We start from the raw sequence: 19,388 nt of genomic DNA on the forward strand, positions 1-19,388 counted from the left end.
TCCTCCTGACTAATTATACCTCCCTCAAGTATATGTAAGTTTGATAGTGTAAAATTGGCTATATTAAAATAATGTTTTTCCCAAAGCAGGCCTTTTTACTAGCCTCTTCCCTATATTTACATTTAAAAGAAAAAATCTTGTTCCTTCTTTTACTTAAAATATATTTTAAGGATATAAAATTATATGAAAACAGGGCATATCAAACAAATGAAGCTTCAATTTAAAGCTTTGCACACAAACGCATACTTGGACAGTTTTCCTTCTGAATCGGAGTATATTAGAGAACTAGCTTTTTTTACAGTAGATTTTTATTTGATTAAGAGGGAATTTTTCTCTCAACAGATATCAGCATATACACCTCATTATTATTAAGTGATTATTCCTTTAAAAGTCAACAGAGAGAGGAACAACTGAAATAGCAACAATCTTTTTTGACCTATTTTCCATTGTTATGTAGGTCTACATAAGTCTCCTTGTAGCTAGCTTTTTTTTAAAAAAAGTGGTAAATTTATTAGAAATTAACATTAAAAACATGTAAATTAAAAGAAATGAATAAAGAAAAATACAAAGTGCAGAAAATAAAATAAATCAAAATATTAAAAATAAGCATATATTTAAGGTAGATGTAAAAAAACCAAAACATTAGATCAAAAAGAAAGAAAAATATATATAATAAAGATAAATAAAGAAGTGACTTCCTCCTTCATCACAAGTATAAACAATTTTAACCACTTATCATCTTTCTTTTAAAATACAGCAAGTGCTCTCTCCTTCTTATATGTTATCTATAAACAAGTTTTTTCAAGTCTCATCTTACAGTCCTGATCAGCCAATGTTTAATAAGGGTTACCAGAGTGTTGTGGTTCCGTCTGAGGCCCCTCAGGGAACGGCTGATCTTCTGTCGGTTTCCAGCTCAGAGGGAGAGGCTGAGGAACAGGAGGTGCAGGCAGACGAGGAGGAGGAATCCCAGGCTGAAGAAGAGGGAGGACAGTCAGAGTCCCACCAGGGGGAGCTCTCCCCAGCAAGCAGCCTGGATTCCTTAGAGGAAAATGCACAAGCCATAATTGATCTGCGACAGAGAAGAGCTACTCAGAGAAGGGAGCAATTGGCTAAGTACTTTCAGCATTAAAGAGGCAACAGCTGGGTTTGGGTGTGGTGCTCTTTGGAAAGGCTAAAAGGCAGACCCACCCTTCCTGGCTTGTGGAGTTTTATCTTTGAGAGTCTTGGGACCTGGCTGTGAACTTTGGCGTCTTGGAATCCTGGTTTGTGCCTTTGACTATTGAAACCTTGGGGGTGTGTGCCAGCAAGAAGCTTGCTGTATTGTCTGGACATCAGAACTCTGCTGTAACGTATTATAGCCTGTCTGTTGGGAAGAACAGGTTTTCCTCTGTGTTTATTTTTTCCAGCTATAAAATACTTTTGGCTTTTACCAGAGTGTCTGGCTGTTTTTTCCAGTTGGTGTTGAGGTCTGGGGGAACCCAGACAGAACACCAGAGATAATACTATATTTATTTTAATGATCAAATAAACAAACTTCTTTTTAACAATCTCAATCGTTAGTCATGTGAAACAATGTCCCAGAACTCAATTTTTTTTAATTTTTATTTTGTTCCTTTTCATAAAAGTTTTCAAAACTTTAATAAGACTTTTGTAAATTCAATATAGAAAAGTTATTAAGGCAACTCTTTTAGTTTATCATTAGTTTATCATATATTTAAGAGAATTTTAAAAGCATTTTCCCACAGGAAGAATTCTTATAATTAATTCCAAAATGTTATTTCTAAACATTCTGATCCTTTAGTCGATTTATAACTTTCCTAAATCAAAATTCCAATAACCCTTTTTTATTTATTCGAAAATACTTAATTCTTAGACTGGTATTTAAAACTAGTTGCTTTAAGGATTGAAGGTTTCTAATAGCAATAGCATTTAGACTTATATAGTGTTTTATAGCCCTCACTAAATGGTTTACAGAACCAGCATATTGCTCCCAACAACACAATAAACAAACAATTTCCAAAAGTCATTAGAAACGAACTATGCAAACCCACTGTTTTTTTAAAGGCAATGACCACAGTTTGAGCAAAGCTGACTTTTCTGCATCTCCTATATCCCTAAACAGTCCAGAGATTGTTGTCTTGCAGCCTTCTCACAAGAAGTAATTGTATGGAACGCTTGCGGGCTATCTCAAGTCCGTTCTTTGTCCAGAGATAAAATATTAGCTCTTTATTTTGCTGCAGTTGTTGCTGAAAAAGGAGCCAACTTCAATTCATCATTTCTTCTCCAGAAGTCCCTTGCTTTTAAAAATTGTGGAGAAAAATTCCATTTGGAACGCCACCACCAAATTGCTTCACGTTCTCCTTGAAGGACACAACTCATTAGGTACAAAGCCTTCTATTTGTTTGTTTGTTTGTTTGTTTGTATTTATAGACCGCCCCTCTCCTGTGGACTCAGGGCGGAATACCTTTCCTCTTGAAACTTAATCTTGTTTTTCTCTAAAACAGCATTCAGGATGAAAATCACATAGTCTCCTACTCTCATTCAATTCAATCTTGGTGCTCCAAAGATGGAGTTGTTTGAGAGGAGGAAATGTCTTTTGCTTCATGGCAATGTCCTTGCATGCATGCAATTATTCTGCATTTCACTGCAAGTAGTCCTCACTTACCAACTGCCTTGTTTAATGACCATTCAAAGATAATGATGGTGTAAAACAAACCCCCAGTTTTCTGACCAACCCTTACATTTATGACTATTGCAGCATCCTGCAGCTCCAAAATTGCCATTAAGGTAAAGGTAAAGATTCCCCTTGCACATATGTGCTAGTCGTTCCCGACTCTAGGGGGCGGTGCTCATCTGTTTCAAAGCCAAAGAACCAGCACTGTCCAAAGACGTCTCTGTAGTCATGTGGCTGGTATCACTAAATACCAAAGGCGCACGGAACACTGTTACCTTCCCACCAAAGGTGGTCCCTATTTTTCTACTTGCATTTTTACATGCTTTCGAACTGCTATGTGGCAGAAGCTGGGACAAGTAACGGGAGCTCACTCCAGTACGTGGTGCTAGGGATTCAAACCGCCGAACTGCCAACCTTCTTGATCCACAAGCTCAGCGTCTTAGCCACTGAGACACTGCATCCCTCTATTATATCTATTATATCCATTAATATGCTTCATGACTGCCTTCCAACAAGCAGAATTAAGCAGTGAAATCACAATTTGTGGTCATGGGATGTCTCACTTAGTGATCCAGACACTTGGGGTGAATCAGGAGGACCTATTTACCATCAACGTATCAAGTACTGAGGAGGGAAGGGCTTGGCAGCACAAGAGGAGAACCAATGACTTAATAGCCAGCTATCTACACACCAATCAACAACTAAAAATTTACACACAATAGGCACCATCTAAATACCAGCACAAATTCTGCTAGAGAGAAATTCCCTGAAGATAGGTTCCAGCACAGTCCAAAAGCTTGGAAGACTAACCTTCTGGTCCGGGTGACTGACCCAATTTGGATCCTGAAACATTATCCTGGGACACATATACTCACTTTAATTCATCTTAGAGAAAGAATTGCTGTAGGTTGTTATCAATCTTTGCCAAAGAATGTGGAATGCCTATCTTGGTAAATATTGATTACTTATTCAGCTCTATATCCTACTTATTTACTCAGCTCTCTGTTTATCCAAGGTAATTAAATACTCTCTGTTGGTCTAGACTAAAAAATAATTAAAAACACTTCTGTTTAGTTAGCATTTACACATTATGATCTATCTGTAGATTATATATTAACCATTTATTCATTGTAACTAAATTAGTAAAGTTAATCTTTTGCTACTTGTATGCATAAAGAAATTTGTTATAAAAAGTAAACGCAGCTCCAAGCAGAGTCATACTCAGAATGAAGAGATCTCTTAATATCATACTGAGAGAGAACAGATTTCTGAACAATAGAAGCTTCATGCCCAGAGAGAGATTTTCCTAGCTTGGAACAGCTTTGCTCAGAAAATCATGTCTCTGTGACTATGATTCCTTCAAGTTGCCAGTCGCAGATGTAGTTGCTAAGCAAGGACTATCGGTACCCATTCCTGCCCTTCCCCCTTGTGCATTCCCTTCACATTGTTCATGAGAGGCAACCTGTGGGCTACATGCTGTTCAGCCCACCTCTCTTGATTCTATTTCCAAAGCTATCCAGGTAGTCCCTCCAAAACCCAGCCCTAGTTTTCCTGAATTATAAGAACAAGATTTTCATATTTTTATTAAAAAAACATTATATTTTTATTTAAAAAGCCTCAGGGTAGGTGCATTATGCTTCCCATTCCCGTAGTATTCTATTTTAAAAGCAAACTTGAAAAATAAAAATAGAGGCTTAACATTTTAGCCTGCACTCCTTACTATGTCACTATCATACTCAACCTAAAATTTGATTTAATTTAATTTATTTGACTTCTATGTTGCCCAATCCCATAGGATTCAGGGTGGCTTGTGACAATACAATAGAGATGTCATTTTCATAGAAATTAGGGGGGGGGGGGATTAGGGTATAATCCCTGACTGCCAAAAATGTTGTCCCCCTCATTTAAAACACATAATTACGCACATGTCCCACCTTAGCTTATTGCTCCAAGATTGTTTATCCATTCCTGATCTACTTCCAAGCTTGTGAGGTAAATCAGCAGCAGGTAAGTAAGATATAGAAAGGCTGGGCTCCAACTTTTTCTTACTTGAAGTGAGTGACATCCTTCTGTCTAGTCAAGACTCCATAAGTTTCTCCCTCTCCATGATTGTAAAGCTCCAGTAAGAAGAAGTGATCCCTATATGACAATCTACAGCCCTTGCGAAATATGGAAAATGAACTGCCTGTCTCTGTCTAGTGCAATGCTTCTCAATTATGTTCTGTTACATCCTCCACCCCCAGGAAGAAATAAATATTTTGTGTCCCCTCCAACTTTCTGCTGGGACAATTGTTTGCAATATTCAGCACGTTTTCACTGAAAACTCAAGCGGCTTATCAGCATGATTGCGGTGTTTAAGGGACACCTTAATTTATTTGGCTTCATGCTGTCCACTGCCAACATTTTTAGACACAGTAAACATATCGGTCTTTCCTTGCCTCCCACCGTAGTCACAGTGAAGCCACAGTAAAGCTCATCTTAGCTTTCGGGAGACTTACTTTTGTCTCATTATCTCCGTCTCTCTCCTCCTTTCTTGTCATCCCTGTTAAATATTTTTCCATGGTCTCTTAAGGGTTTGTTATCTGCACTTCATATCTCCTCCTCTGTGCTGTGTGCTATTGTTCAGTGCAAAACCCCCCTACTCTCTGCAACAAAAAACCCACGTTCCCTGGGATCATGCCCCTCCCCGACATTCCACCACACACACACACACAGAGGCCTGCCCTACTATTTGAGAAGCACGGGTCTAGTGCCATATAATGTGAAGAATAATTCTACTGCATTCAATTTTCTGATTGAACCTCTCTTGAAGGAAAGTCATCAATGACACAGTCTAAACCAGCACCCTACCCCTACGTATAAGAAGGGGAAGACCACTTCCCCATCGAACGCGGCTGAGAAGAAAGTGAAGATATGCTCTTGGTGATTGACGTCATGAAAGGCAACTAGCTGCATCTCATAATCCAAGTAAACTCCCAGTTTCCTGGGCTTCTTCTTCAGAGACAGGGGGGTCTTGGGTTGGGTGAGAGCTTTGTATTGGATCCGATCTTTCCCCACTGCCCAGATTCCTTCTTCTGGGACAAGGATGAGCTTTCCCTTCCTCTTCATGGAATTTTGAGCCACCCCCAAGGCCCAATACCCATCCTCTCCAACTTCTACTTCCCAATAATGCTTCCCGGAGGAAAATCCCTCCCTTCCCAGGACACAGCGCTCCATGTTAAATCTCTTAGGACTGTACGGTAGGCTCTGCCACATGAATCCCTGTATGACAGTTTTCTGGTCTGCAGACAGGATCAGGTCCTGGTTGGCCGTGTCTGGATCTAGAACTATGTTTGCTGAGAGGAAAAGGAGAAATGGGAAAAAGAGAAAGAAGGTGAGGATGAAAAGACAACGCTGCAATTGCCCCATTCATAATTATAATGAGGAAGAAATTGATCAGCCCATGAATCTTATTTTGAAACAACTTTTGGCGCTTATCGGATTAAAACGCCCATTTCCAAGGCTCCATCAAGTCTCCCTTGATCTATTTGGTTGATGTTATGGATGACACTTTCCTGGATTAAATTGTGCAGCAAAACATAATATCTTCATGCCTAGATATAATAGGCTAATGTTTAATTTTAAATAAAATTCACAATATATTTGATAGTTATAGTACATGAGTATACCATAGTATACCATATAGTACATGAATATATAGTATATGAGCATATAGTATGTGAGTATATAGTCAGTGGATAAGTAAGTACAGTAGTACCTCTAGATACGAGCTGCTCCACATGCGAGTATTCCAAGTTACGAGCCGCGACTCGAGCAAAATTTCTGTTCGATACCCGAGCTCAAATTTGGGATACGAGCCTAGCTTCCACTAGGTGGCGCAAGAATCTCCTTGCTTCTGGTTATCTCGACGCGAAAAACAAAGTCTAAAGGCATTCGTTCAAGATGCGAGTTGATCGACTTACGAGCTCGGGTCTGGAACGAATTAAACTCGTATGTCAAGGTACCATTGTATCTAATATTTTGTGCTTACTGCCTAGCTTTTGGAAGTCTTTTTATTGTAGTTTTAACGATATGTTGACACAAGGACAGTTTTTCCCTGAATGCCATCACTCTGCTTAACAAACTAATTCCCACAACACAGTCAAATAATTTACTACCGTAAGACTGTATTACTATTCTTCTCTTCATTACAAAGCATATGCACCACAGATAAATTCCTTCTGTGCCCAATTACACTTGGCCAATAAAGAATTCTATTCTATTCTATTCCATTCTATTCTATTCTTATCTAACTCTTTCTACTTATTATTATAACCATCTTGCTTGTATCTTTCAATTTATATTGTTTTTGTTTCCTAGTATGATTGATAGCTTATTAGTAACCTTGACTATCACCAAGCATTGTATATTTTTATTCTTGATGAATGCATTTATTCTCCTAATGTACACTGAGAGCATATGCACCAAAGACAAATTCCTTGTGTGTCCAATCACACTTGGCCAATAAAGAATTCTGTTCTGTTCTGTTCTAAAGGTTCTCAGCCATCAAATAGAATTGCTTGGAAACTGAGTCGTGGAAACAACATGACTCAGCAAGAAAAAAAAAGGAGGCCAGTTGCTATAGCTCCACTTCCAGACAATTCCACTACGATGACTGAGAATGTTCGCTGACATATTGCCAGATAGATTGGGAAAGAAACTCTGAGGTTGGTGTAGGAATACTGTACTCCTAAAATTTTTAGGAGTATTCCAACAACTCTCTACCTAGTCAGATTCCCCTAACCAACTTGTTCAGATGCTAAATAAGCTGCTTGGATGGGCAGCAAATCATCTCAAACCAACAAGGAGAAAAAATCAATTTGGCACAACTCAACTTTAAAACTCGAATACTGTACGTTTTTATATAATTTTAGTTTAATTAGTTACAAACTTACCAAAGTCACCTAGGTGAACTAAAGGTGAAAAAAATTGATATAACTAAATAAAATAAATAAAAAATAAAGTAAGTCCCTGATAAAAAAATGAAATTTCCCCATAGAATTTTTTAAAAGAATGATATCAAAATCTCCATGCATATTGTTGAAAAATGCCTCTGGGGTGATGGTACCTGATTCCTATACACATAAACACCAGAACCTAGCACATGACAATACTTTTGAATTGTTTAAAAATATATTTGGAGTATGGAGTAAAAACCTCATTAAATCTTGATGTAAAATATTCAGTTTCACAGATCAGCAAAACAATGATGGAATTTACATTTTGGAGTGATAACAAACAGGACAGCCACCAACCTTTTTCTATTGGTATCACCATGCTCCTCCAATCTAAAAAAAAAAAAGTTTAAAGATTAAAATAAACCAAAGGAACATTTTAATATTGAAAAAAATAATTTTAAAAAAAATAGCTGTTCAAAATCACCACCAAGTAATTTATCATTAGAACATAGCAGGGCCAAGTGCCTTTAAGTTTTAGGACTTCCTGGATACAATGTTTTTCTATACAAATTTAAATCATCACCATTGTCATTAACTTTTGGTTCTGAGTGGGGTCTCCCACCCCCACCCGCTCACAGGGTTCTCCTGAACTCACAGCCTCTGTTCGAATAGGAAGTGGCAGGAGGGTTTTTGCAAACTTCACTTTGTGAACCAGTGTATCATCTCCTAGACGTGGAGGCACTGCTCACATCACTTGGGTCTTGATCATCTCCCAAGTGGATTAATGAAACCAACTGGGGCTGCTTTGAAAGATTCATCTAAATTCTGCCGCACGAATCCCAGCGACCAGTTAGGTCCCACAGAGTGGGCCTTCTCCGGGTCCCGTCAACTAAACAATGCCGTTTGGCGGGACCCAGGGGAAGAGCCTTCTCTGTGGCGGCCCCGGCCCTCTGGAACCAACTCCCCCCAGAGATTAGAATAGGCCCCACCCTCCTTGCCTTTCGTAAGCTCCTTAAAAACCCACCTCTGCCATCAGGCATGGGGGAACTGAGATATTCTTTCCTCCTAGGCTTCTACAATTTATGCATGGTATGTTTGTATGTATGATTGGTTTTATAACAAGGGTTTTTAGCTGTTTTTAGTATTGGATTGTCACATGCTATTTTTACCACGGTTGTTAGCCCCCCCGAGTTCACGGAGAGGGGCGGCATACAAATCCAATCAATCAATCAATAAATAAATAAATGCTGCATCTGGGCCAGAATGTGCCAGTATGATCAGTTATGGTTGTTTCCACAATACATCTCTATGGGCTCCACTCACTTCCAATACGGTTACAAATGGAATTCAAGATGTGGTTGAACTTTTTCAAAGGGGAAAAAAAGTCCATTTGCCTTTTGGAAAAAGCATCTTTGGGACAACCATGACCTGGGTGATTGAGAATCTCCACAGACATGTGGTTGTCACCTATAAAGCCTTCAATAGCATGGGGTTGGATTATTTGCAAGACCTTGTATTCTCTCTATCAGGTCCAAGAGAAAAGATGCTGTCCACGTCCTCACAATTAAAGAATGCCATCTTAGGAAGTGTATCATTTCTAACACAGTACTTTCCCTCTGGAACATCCTATCTCCCAAGACTGAATTAACGCCAACCTATCAGACTGTCAGAAAGTTCTGAAGACCTGGGTATGCTCCAGGACATGAAGGATGGGAAACTAGATATGCGATACTGTTGATGATATACTGTTGAGATATTGTTGATGATACAATGATATTGTTCTTGATGAGTATTCATTGCATTTCTTTTTTTAATAATTTTTATGTTTCTGCTCTTACTGGGTTTTTCTTCTGTTTTTTAATGTGTTATTAGCTGCACCTAAGTCATATTTGGGATATGGGTGGCCATATAGATCGATTTAATAATGATTATTTATATTTAACAATTATCTAGTATAATTGGTCAGGGAAATGACAAAGGAAAGAAGAATGCAGTTTTGATGCCTATAATATTTCTATTTCTAAACGTCCTTTTAAAAAAAATGTGTAGGAGTTTGCAAATTATACCATTACACACATATATTTTTAATTCACCTAAAGGAGTGATCATTGCTCAATAATAGAATTACATGCTTTGCACATTGGAGACCCTAAATTTAATCCCTTTAGATAACAGGACTAGAACTTTGGTTAAGACTCTTATTTGAAACCATGAAAATGCTGAATGTCATACCAGCATGCTTGAGATATTTGGTTAGCTTGCTGGTCATTTTCTGAAGCGCACACTTTGTTCGGCAGATATTTTGCTACGGGCTTTTATTTGTCCCTTTCTGTTTTAAATTTTATAAAAATTTAAGTCAATAGTCTTCCTTTCCCATGAAAGACAATATACAGAATTACCTGTAATACCTATGTTATACATTAAGGAATGCTTAATCTCACTGGAACTGATGTGTTTAAAATTGATAACTTCTGTATTAGATTGTGGCCCAAATGTTTTTCTCACTAAACAGAAGAAAAAGAAAATCACTTACTCAGTTCAGTGACCAGCTTTCCTAGAATAGAAGAAAATAAAAACAACTTATTACTATACTGATGCAGAAAACATAAATGTGTGGCTTTAATTCCTCTCCGCGGGATGCCACTATAGGACATTGCATGTCAAAACAACTAGAGACAAAGACATCACTCTGCTAAACATCGAATTCCCATAGCACAGGCCTAAGGATATTTACCCATGTTATCCTTCTCATCTTTCTATTACCTTCTCCTATTGGTATCTTATGATTTATCACTTGTTGTTTGAATGTACACTGAGAATCTATACACCTGAGACAAATTCCTTGTGTGTTCTTTGACATTATTATCTGTGATGAAAGCCAGCTGGTATTCCCTAAGTCTTTTGAGAAATAATACGGAACAAAATAACAGCTAAATATAATTAAATGTATAAGATAATAGAAAATTAATCAAGAGCTAGCAAAGATGTTTCTTTTCTTTCATGTTATACTGTTGATAGATTGATCTTAGGGGAGGGGAGTTATTTCTTTAAACCAGTGGCTTTAAAAATATGGTCCAAGAATCTCCTTTGACAATTATTAAAAATATTTGCAGATATTTTTTTAAATGTCATTCTTCTCATTATTGCCTTTTATTTGTTACAATATGTTTTTCTTATTTTAAGAATTTTTTTTATTAAATTTCAAAAATAAAAGCTTAAAATACAAATTATAACAAAAAAGTAAAATTGGGGGCAATAGAGAATGTTTAATGTAGTTTTTTCATGAAATACATTTAACTTTACTATGTAATGGCTTTAATGTTCTTTTTACTTGATTCAATAAATAAATATTCTGCAAAGGCATTAGTTTTAATTTTTAATGTGGTAAATAGTGATAAATACAACCCATACAAACCAAAGTCTTTTGGAGTTTTCCATAGTAATTAAAAGTTCAAAGAGATTCTTGGATCAAAAAAACTAACAAGCACTAATTCAAGCAATGGGTGACTTGGATGACCCATCTACCACTAGATGGCAGCAAAGTGTAAGGCTTTTTAATAGCTGTTGGCTGCCACCTAGTGGTCAACAATTTTATGCAGCTGAGATAGAGTTGTTGAGGACTGTGAATATCCCTTGGGAATTGTAAAACTATTGTAAGAACATAACTGAGGAAAGAAAGTAAAGAAAAAGAAGCTTTTAATGTACTGTAGAAGACCATGCCTACCATGGCCATGGCCACCCAATAATCAGGCAGAGAATGCCTTGCTAAAATTTTTGAAACCCACCCCTGACTTACTACACACATGCTTAGTGGTAAATGAATGCTAAAGTTGTCAAGCAGAGACAAGAAGAGTAGTGTGCCATCCTTGCACTGATGCAAGAAGATTTTATGGATTCATCCTTGGAAGAAACATTAGCCAGTATTCCAATCTATTAAGAAACACCAATTCAACCAAACACAATTACTGTTCACTGTCTATTAAAGCTACTTTCATGCCAGTTAAAGGGCAGTTTCCTAGGTACTCACTGTATTTGTTCAGTAGGTAAAAAGTAAATACAGCAAATCCGACCAAAGCCATTAGGGAAAAACACAGAGCTACTATCCAGGATGACACTTTGGGGAAGAAGTGATCTGAAAAACAAGAAAAGTATGGATGAATGCATTTTTAAAGCAACCCTGAAATATTGGGAAATGCTCTGCTTTTCGTTTTCCTATTCCTTCTGCTATGATTCATTAATGCTTCAGAATCCATCTGGTAGCACGGCCGAGCGGTCTAAGGCGCTGGATTAAGGCTTTAGTCTTTTTGGGGGCGTGGGTTCGAATCCCACCGCTGCCAATATCCATTTTAGGGGCATGCATAAGTGCACCATTGTGGCTACCATCCCTGCCCTACTGTTCTATCGTCTATCGTTACTTTTTCTGTCTTCTATCATTACTGTTCTCATTCTGTTCTGTCTTCTATCATTACTTTTCTAATGTTTTATTTATACAAATTGCCATCCTATAATTGTTTGACAAAGAAGGAAGGAAGGAAGGAAAGAAAGAAAGAAAGAAAGAAAGAAAGAAAGAAAGAAAGAGTGTTGTGGTTGGCTCTGGCCCAGCTCCTGCCCCAAGGAATGTGGAGGTGGATGCAGGGGAAACATCAACATGTCATAGGCCTGTTTTATTGCCGACAGAGTCAGGTAGTGCAGTTTCCTTGAACGAAGAAGAAGGTGGGGGTGACTTGGAAGAGGGGGGCTTGGCACACAGCCCAGGAAGCCAATCTCCATTATCTTCGGTCGATTCGGGTGAGGAAGTGTTAGACCCACGCATGTGCAGAATTATGCATAGAAGAGACCAATTGAAGAAATATTACAGGAGATAAGAGAGGCCACCTGTGTTTGGGTGGAGATCCAGCAATTAGAGCTGCTGATATAAATAGCAGCATGCTGGCTTGTGGAAGATTATCTGATCGCTGTTTCTTCAGGACCGTGCCTTGCTGTTCCCGGACTTTGTCGATTTTTCACGACTTTGAAACCAAAGCAGAGCAAAGTGTGTGTGTCTCACTTCGTGGAAGAAGAAGGGCTGTGACGTTTCTTCACAGCTGCTAGCTAAGTATTTAAGGACTGATTAAGGGGATTGTACAGCCTACAAGGTTGTTTTGGGATGAGTGCTCTTTGTAATAAAAAAAGGGTGCTTTGTTTCTTTTGAATTTTGTGATAAAGAACATTGTTTTTGAACTTTCAAGTGTGTGTGTGTGTGTGTATGTTTGTGTCTGAAATTTTTACCCTTGAATTTTCGGGAGACTCATACCATAGAGCCCGACAGAACAGAAAGGAAGGAAGGAAGGAAGGCTATGCCTTAACCGGTACCATACACCCAAAATTCACATTAGGCCCACTGATTCAGATAAAAAACATTTTCCTTACATCTTCCCAAATTTTGGTCCTCAAGAGTAAAAAAAAAAAGGGAGAATGCAAAGAAATAAACCACATGGCCTCATTTGAGATTTTCTTCTTGAAAAAATGTCTTGTATAACTCTTCATTGACTTTAAGTTTGCCCTAATCAAAACATGGGCGCCAACTGCAAATACTGTAGGTCTAATTCAGAATTTTAAACGCATATTAGGGCAAAGCCCAGGTTCTAAAATACAGAACGGCCATTAACAGTGCTTACTGACTCACTTGTTATGTGAATGGTTGACTCCTTTTCCAGATCAAGGAGGCTGTTTCTGATGACACAAGTCAAGTTTGAACTCCCTTTTAGAATGATGTCGGCTTGCACATCGAACGTCCCATCATTTCTTTGTGAATCCTTTTTTGCCCACGAAGATAAAAGCCTCCCATTGGGCTCCCTCCACAGAACCTCAGGCTTTGGATACCAGCCACTGGAACGACAAACCACTCGGATCCCTCTGTCCTGATAACCTTCAATGGAAAGGAGAGGAGCAGGCCCTGATGCTAGATATGGGATAAACATGCATATTTTTTAAGCGTTTTCAGGATTTTATCAAAGATGCGCATCATGCAGAGCCAGGGAAATCTACAACCCCAAAATCCTTAAGTTGACATTCTGGCTTCAATTGCTAGAAAACAACCCATACAAAATCCCCTAATATAAGCAATAAAATAAGTCTTTGGAGTAGGGTGGCATACAAATCCTATTAATAAATAATAAATAAAATAATTTTTTTTAAAAAAAACAACAACGATAGAAATCTTTTTTAAAAAAAGGGAAGAAACTTGAGAAAAAAATAAAATCTCATTTGTATCCATGTGATGAGGTGCTATTCACTTTGAGTTATTGTTCTAGTTATTCTGTCTTTCCAGCCCCAGCCCAAATATTAAAATTGAGTCCTCCCCCCCCCCCCCACCCCCGCCGAGATTGTCCTCTTCTACTTTGTTCAAAGAGTTCTGGAATCAGTTCAAAGATCTCAGGGGTTGCAACAAAGAAGAGGGAGTCAAACTATTCTCCAAAGCACCTGAGGGTAGAACAAGAAGCAACAGGTGGAAACTAAACAAGGAGAGAAGTAACTTAAAACTAAGGAGAAATTTCCTGACAGTTAGAACAATTAATCAGTGCCTCCAGAAGTTGTAAATGCTCCAACACTGGAAGTTTTTAAGAAGATGTTGGATAACAATTTGTCTGAAGTGATGTAGGTTTCCTGCCAAAGCAGGGGTTGGACTAGAAGACCTCCAAGGACCCTTCCAACTCTGTTCTTGTTGTTGTTGTTATTGTTGTTGTTGTTATAAAATAGCAGAAATATATCCAACCCTGAAGGATAAAATAATATTTGTTTTTTAAACATACCGTAGGATCAGATGATTGTCCAGTCTAATCTTCATCCTGTAATTATTTAGATTTTTAAAAAAATCATCACCCTGTCTTCCTCCTCATTCCCAATCCAGGTATAAAACCTAAATTCTGCAATAGGAAGTTGGCATACTGAATAATAGGTGTCTTTAGGTGTCAGATGAGACATACGCTAGAACTATTATTCCGGAGAACTTTGTGATGTCTGATTTATGATGAATATTGATAACTTCCCAATTTGTATGCCTCTATTTTTTTTTTTTTACCTCTTAAGGCAAAGAAGTAAGCGTGTGGTTTTTTTCCTCCTCCTCCTGTCAAAATGATCCTAACCTTTCCTTCCAACATAAGATGAATGGTGGATTGAATCGGTTCCAGACACTGCTACCATAAGAACATGGATTGAATCGGTTCCAGACACTGCTACCATAAGAACATGGATTGAATCGGTTCCAGACACTGCTACCATAAGAACATGGATTGAATCGGTTCCAGACACTGCTACCATAAGAACATGAAAGGTCTGATGAAACTTCCAGCAGTAGCATTTCAGATATTTCTAGTAAGCCTACAAACATAGCATGCGGTCAACAATATAATAAGTCTCAATTCTTCTCAACATTCACTATTAGAAGCATATTGCACCCGAATATGGATGTTCCAATCAGGTGTCACAGGCGTACAGTCAATCATCGGTGGAGCTGCGTGCCAGATTTCAGGCTTTGAATGGTGGTAAATTTTCGGGATGTCACTTAATTGAAGCAGCTCAAGGAGCGATAAGGAGAACATTTATTACCAAAAGTAGCTGCCTGAATTTGCTTTCTAGCAGATGGGGAAACATCAAGATTCCCATGGGATTGGGCGGCATATAAATCAAATCAAATTAAATTAAATCAACCCTCAATGATGCAGCTGTAGGAAATTATCCAACTGAGCCCAAGGAAGGAATAAAATGCATCACGAGTCCCTTCGTGCCCACAAGAGATCCAAGTCCAGCTCATCTTGAATTCCTCTGAGTCTTATCTACCGCCTACTTGTTTCAACTGTTAGTAACTCAGATTCAGGGGTCCTTGGTGCTCTCTGAGCTTGCTTGGGGTGTTGCTGTTGCTTTTGCAAATGGTTCATTACTCTAATTAGGGGTGGCATACAAATCTAATAAATTATTATCATCATCATCAGGTTCGACTACTGTAATGCTCTCTACATGGGGCTACCTTTGAAAAGTGTTCGGAAACTTCAGATCATGCAGAATGCAGCTGCGACAGCAGTCATGGGCTTCCCCAGGTATGCCCATGTTACACCAAAACTCCGCAGTCTGCATTGGTTGCCGATCAATTTCCGGTCACAATTCAAAGTGTTGGTTATGACTTTTAAAGCCCTTCATGGCATCGGACCAGAATATCTCTGGGACTGCCTTCTGCCGCACGAATCCCAGCGACCGATTAGGTCCCACAGAGTTGGCCTTCTCCGGGTCCCGTCAACTAAACAATGTCGGTTGGCGGGCCCCAGGGGAAGAGCCTTCTCTGTGGCGGCCCCGACTCTCTGGAACCAGCTCCCCCCAGAGATTAGAACTGCCCCCACCCTCCTTGCCTTTCGTAAACTCCTTAAAACCCACCTTTGTCGTCAGGCATGGGGGAACTGAGATATCTGCCCCGGGCCTATACAATTTATGTATGGTATGCTTGTATGTATGTCTGCTTAATAATGGGGTTTTAAAAAACATTTTAAATTGTAAATTATTAGATTTGTCATAAACTGTTTTATTGTGTTGTGAGCCACCCCAAGTCTACGGAAAGGGGCAGCATACAAATCTAATAAATAATAATAATAATAATAATAATAATCATCATCATCATCATCATCATCATCATCATCATCTAATTAGAGTAATGATATGTTTGCAAGAAAACAAGCAAGCTCAGAGAGCACCAAGGACCGCTCATTTCAATCCTGAGCTACAAATACTCTCCTTTGTTAATAGTTCGGATTCTTCTAGAGTGCATAAGCTTGCAATAAACCTGTATATTCTGTATATTTATACATGGTATGCTTGTGTGTGTGCATGTTAGTATAGGGTTTTTTAAAAAAACTTTTAATATTTTAATTAATTGGATTATGTATTGGATTGTTTTTTTTCACTTGTTGTGAGCCGCCCCGAGTCTTCGGAGAGGGGCGGCATACAAATCCAAATAATAAATAAATAAATATTCATTTGAACTGCCTGGATTTCTGATTCCCCATGCCTGGCAGCAGTCCAGTCCTGTACATGTCCCCTGAGTCTAAAAGTGGTAGCAAAATGGCAATTTTGGGTGGCATGATTTAGCTCCCTCTCCCATTTTATCTTCAAACATCTGGAAAATTCAATTATGTTATCCTTGCTTGGTTTTTTTAAAAAAAAAAATGCTGACATTGAAAAAGGAAAAGTTTTGACATACTTTCTGGTCCCCTTGTCAAGGAAGTGAAGAAAAAAAAATGGCCACCGGAAGAAAAATGGTTACCCACGTTGATATTATGAAACGGTAATCTTTATTCCTTCTAAACATCAAGAAAAACAGAATAAGTAGGATGAAAGAATTTGTGGTGGGGAGAAACCTTTTGTCCTGGTTTTCTCACAATCTAAGAACATACTGTATTGAAAGGTTAATGATTGCAAAGGTTCTAAGAGTCAACTTTGGTTATTCATTTCTATTAACAAAAATTTGCCCCATACTTACCAGTCACTTTCATATCTAATATGGCTTCCTGTTGGAAACTCCCATTCTTAACAGAGCAGTGGTAGTGACCCTCATCAAACAGGCTAATGTTAAAAATCTTCAGCCCAATCTTCCCATCTCCAATGCCATCTTTTAAAAATTCTGTCCTTCCTTGGTATTCCGGCTGCTGCCGTTCCAGATGATCTTTGCCACTGCGATAAAGGTGTACATAGGAAGAATTTTGGGAGCGGAACCAAGTAATCTCCATATTCTGGACATTTGTTCTGGGGGACAGATGACAGCGTAGCACAATGGTCTCCCTCAGAGAGGCAGTGACTGGGTGATGTCCAAGCAAGGTCAGCTGCACTGTGAAATGTACCAAATGCATAAAAATTATAAATGGCCAAATCAACTGAAGGAGCAACACCATGTACGCAACTCATCTAATCATGTCAAATGGCAACTGATATTTGGCTGAAATATTAATCCATCACTTAAATACAGAAGGCTGAATTTCTGTTGGATAATCATTCACCTCATATTGAAAACCAGAAAGAGAAAAAAAATGGACAGGGATGGGATAACTCAATAGTGTAATACTTGCTTTACACATACACATGCACACAATAATCAAATTATCACAGATAATCCCCACTCGGTTAAAGACCTCGGTATACTAATAACAAAAGATTTAAGTGCCAAAGCCCACTGCAACAACATAGCCAAGAAGGCTTCAAGAGTTGTAAACCTAATCCTACGTAGCTTCTGCTCTGGCAATCTCACACTGCTTACAAGAGCTTACAAAACTTTTGCCAGACCCATCCTCAAATACAACTCATCTGTTTGGAACCCATATCGCATCTCAGACATTAACACCGTTGAAAATGTCCAAAGATACTTCACCAGAAGAGCCCTTCACTCTTCCACTCGAAATAGAATACCCTACGAGACTAGACTTTTAACCCTGGGCCTAGAAAGCCTAGAACTAAGACGCCTTAAACACGATCTAAGTATTGCCCACAAGATCATATGCTGCAACGTCCTGCCTGTCAGCGACTACTTCAACTTCAACCACAACAACACAAGAGCACACAACAGATTTAAACTTAATATTAACTGCTCCAAACTTGACTGTAAAAAATATGACTTCAGTAACCGAGTTGTCGAAGCGTGGAACTCATTACCGGACTCCATAGTGTCATCCCCAAACCCCCAACACTTTACCCTTAGATTATCTACGGTTGACCTATCCAGATTCCTAAGAGGTCAGTAAGGGGCGAGTACAAGTGCACTAGAGTGCCTTCCATCCCCTGTCCTATTGCTCTCCTATATCTCCTATACCTTTCTTCTATTCCTATATCTCTTCTTCTATTCTTTCATTGATATGTTCTATTACTATACCTTCTTTTCTATTATTTCTTACATATATTTTACTATGAGTATCTCCTCTATAACCTTCACCATGTATTTTACTATTTACTATACATATATACCCACTAAACCCTCTTTGTGTATTGGACAAAATAAATAAATAAACAATGGGAATCCTTAACATTTCCAGTAGACTGAGAAGACTCTTGTACAAATGGATGCCAATCACCACAGATAATAGAAATAACATTTAGCATTTAGATTTATATACTGCTGCACTGTACTTTACAGAAAGCCTATTGCCCCCAACAATCTGGGTCCTCATTTTATCAACCTTGGAAGGATGGAAGGCTAAGTCAACCTTGAGCTTACTGAGATCTGATCTACCAAAATGCTGACAGTCAGTGATCAGCAGAAGTAGCTTTGCAGTACTGCACTCTAACCACTGCACCACCGAGGCTCTTCTTTTTTTTTTTTTTGAAAATCTCTTTATTAATTTTTCTTATATCATTCCCATCACATATTATTTTGAATTACAGATTATACATGTTCTCAGTTAACATTCTGACAGTAAGTTTTGACCGGTTTCATTTCATTATATACATTGTACAGTATTTCATATTTTTAAATTCTAAAATCTATTACGTTCATTAATTTTACACGGTAACTGTAGGTCGTTTCAATTGTACTGTTGTTTCATATTATGTTGGTTTTATGTTCTCTTTTGAACCCATTCATGCCATTTTTGCCATGTTCTTTTTGATTCTATTATTTTATTTCCCTTAATTGAGTTCGTGAATTCGTCCATCTCTACACAGGCATATATCTTATCACCGAGGCTCTTCTTAATGATTATTTTGGTATACAGCGGTACCTCTACTTAAGAATGCCTCTACTTAAGAACTTTTCTAGATAAGAACTG

At 38.3% G+C, this 19,388-nt stretch overlaps 1 protein-coding gene across 1 annotated transcript in view; it reads right to left on the bottom strand.

Moving 5' to 3' along the window:
- Positions 1–2,038: 2,038 nt before the first annotated feature.
- The window catches only part of LOC139160248 (butyrophilin subfamily 3 member A1-like), a 30,749-nt gene continuing 13,399 nt past the window's right edge, over positions 2,039–19,388 (bottom strand). Inside the window, exons 6-11 of the mRNA XM_070737932.1 lie at positions 17,117–17,461; positions 13,277–13,519; positions 11,639–11,743; positions 10,145–10,165; positions 7,969–8,001; positions 2,039–6,009 (exon numbers count right to left, since the gene is read on the bottom strand). Of these exons, the coding sequence (XP_070594033.1) occupies positions 5,495–6,009; positions 7,969–8,001; positions 10,145–10,165; positions 11,639–11,743; positions 13,277–13,519; positions 17,117–17,461 (1,262 nt within the window). The 3' untranslated portion in view covers positions 2,039–5,494. The remainder of the gene's footprint in view (positions 6,010–7,968; positions 8,002–10,144; positions 10,166–11,638; positions 11,744–13,276; positions 13,520–17,116; positions 17,462–19,388) is intronic.

This window comes from Erythrolamprus reginae, chromosome 2 (assembly GCF_031021105.1).
Source record: "Erythrolamprus reginae isolate rEryReg1 chromosome 2, rEryReg1.hap1, whole genome shotgun sequence".
In the NCBI taxonomy this organism is placed as follows: Eukaryota; Metazoa; Chordata; class Lepidosauria; order Squamata; family Dipsadidae; genus Erythrolamprus; species Erythrolamprus reginae.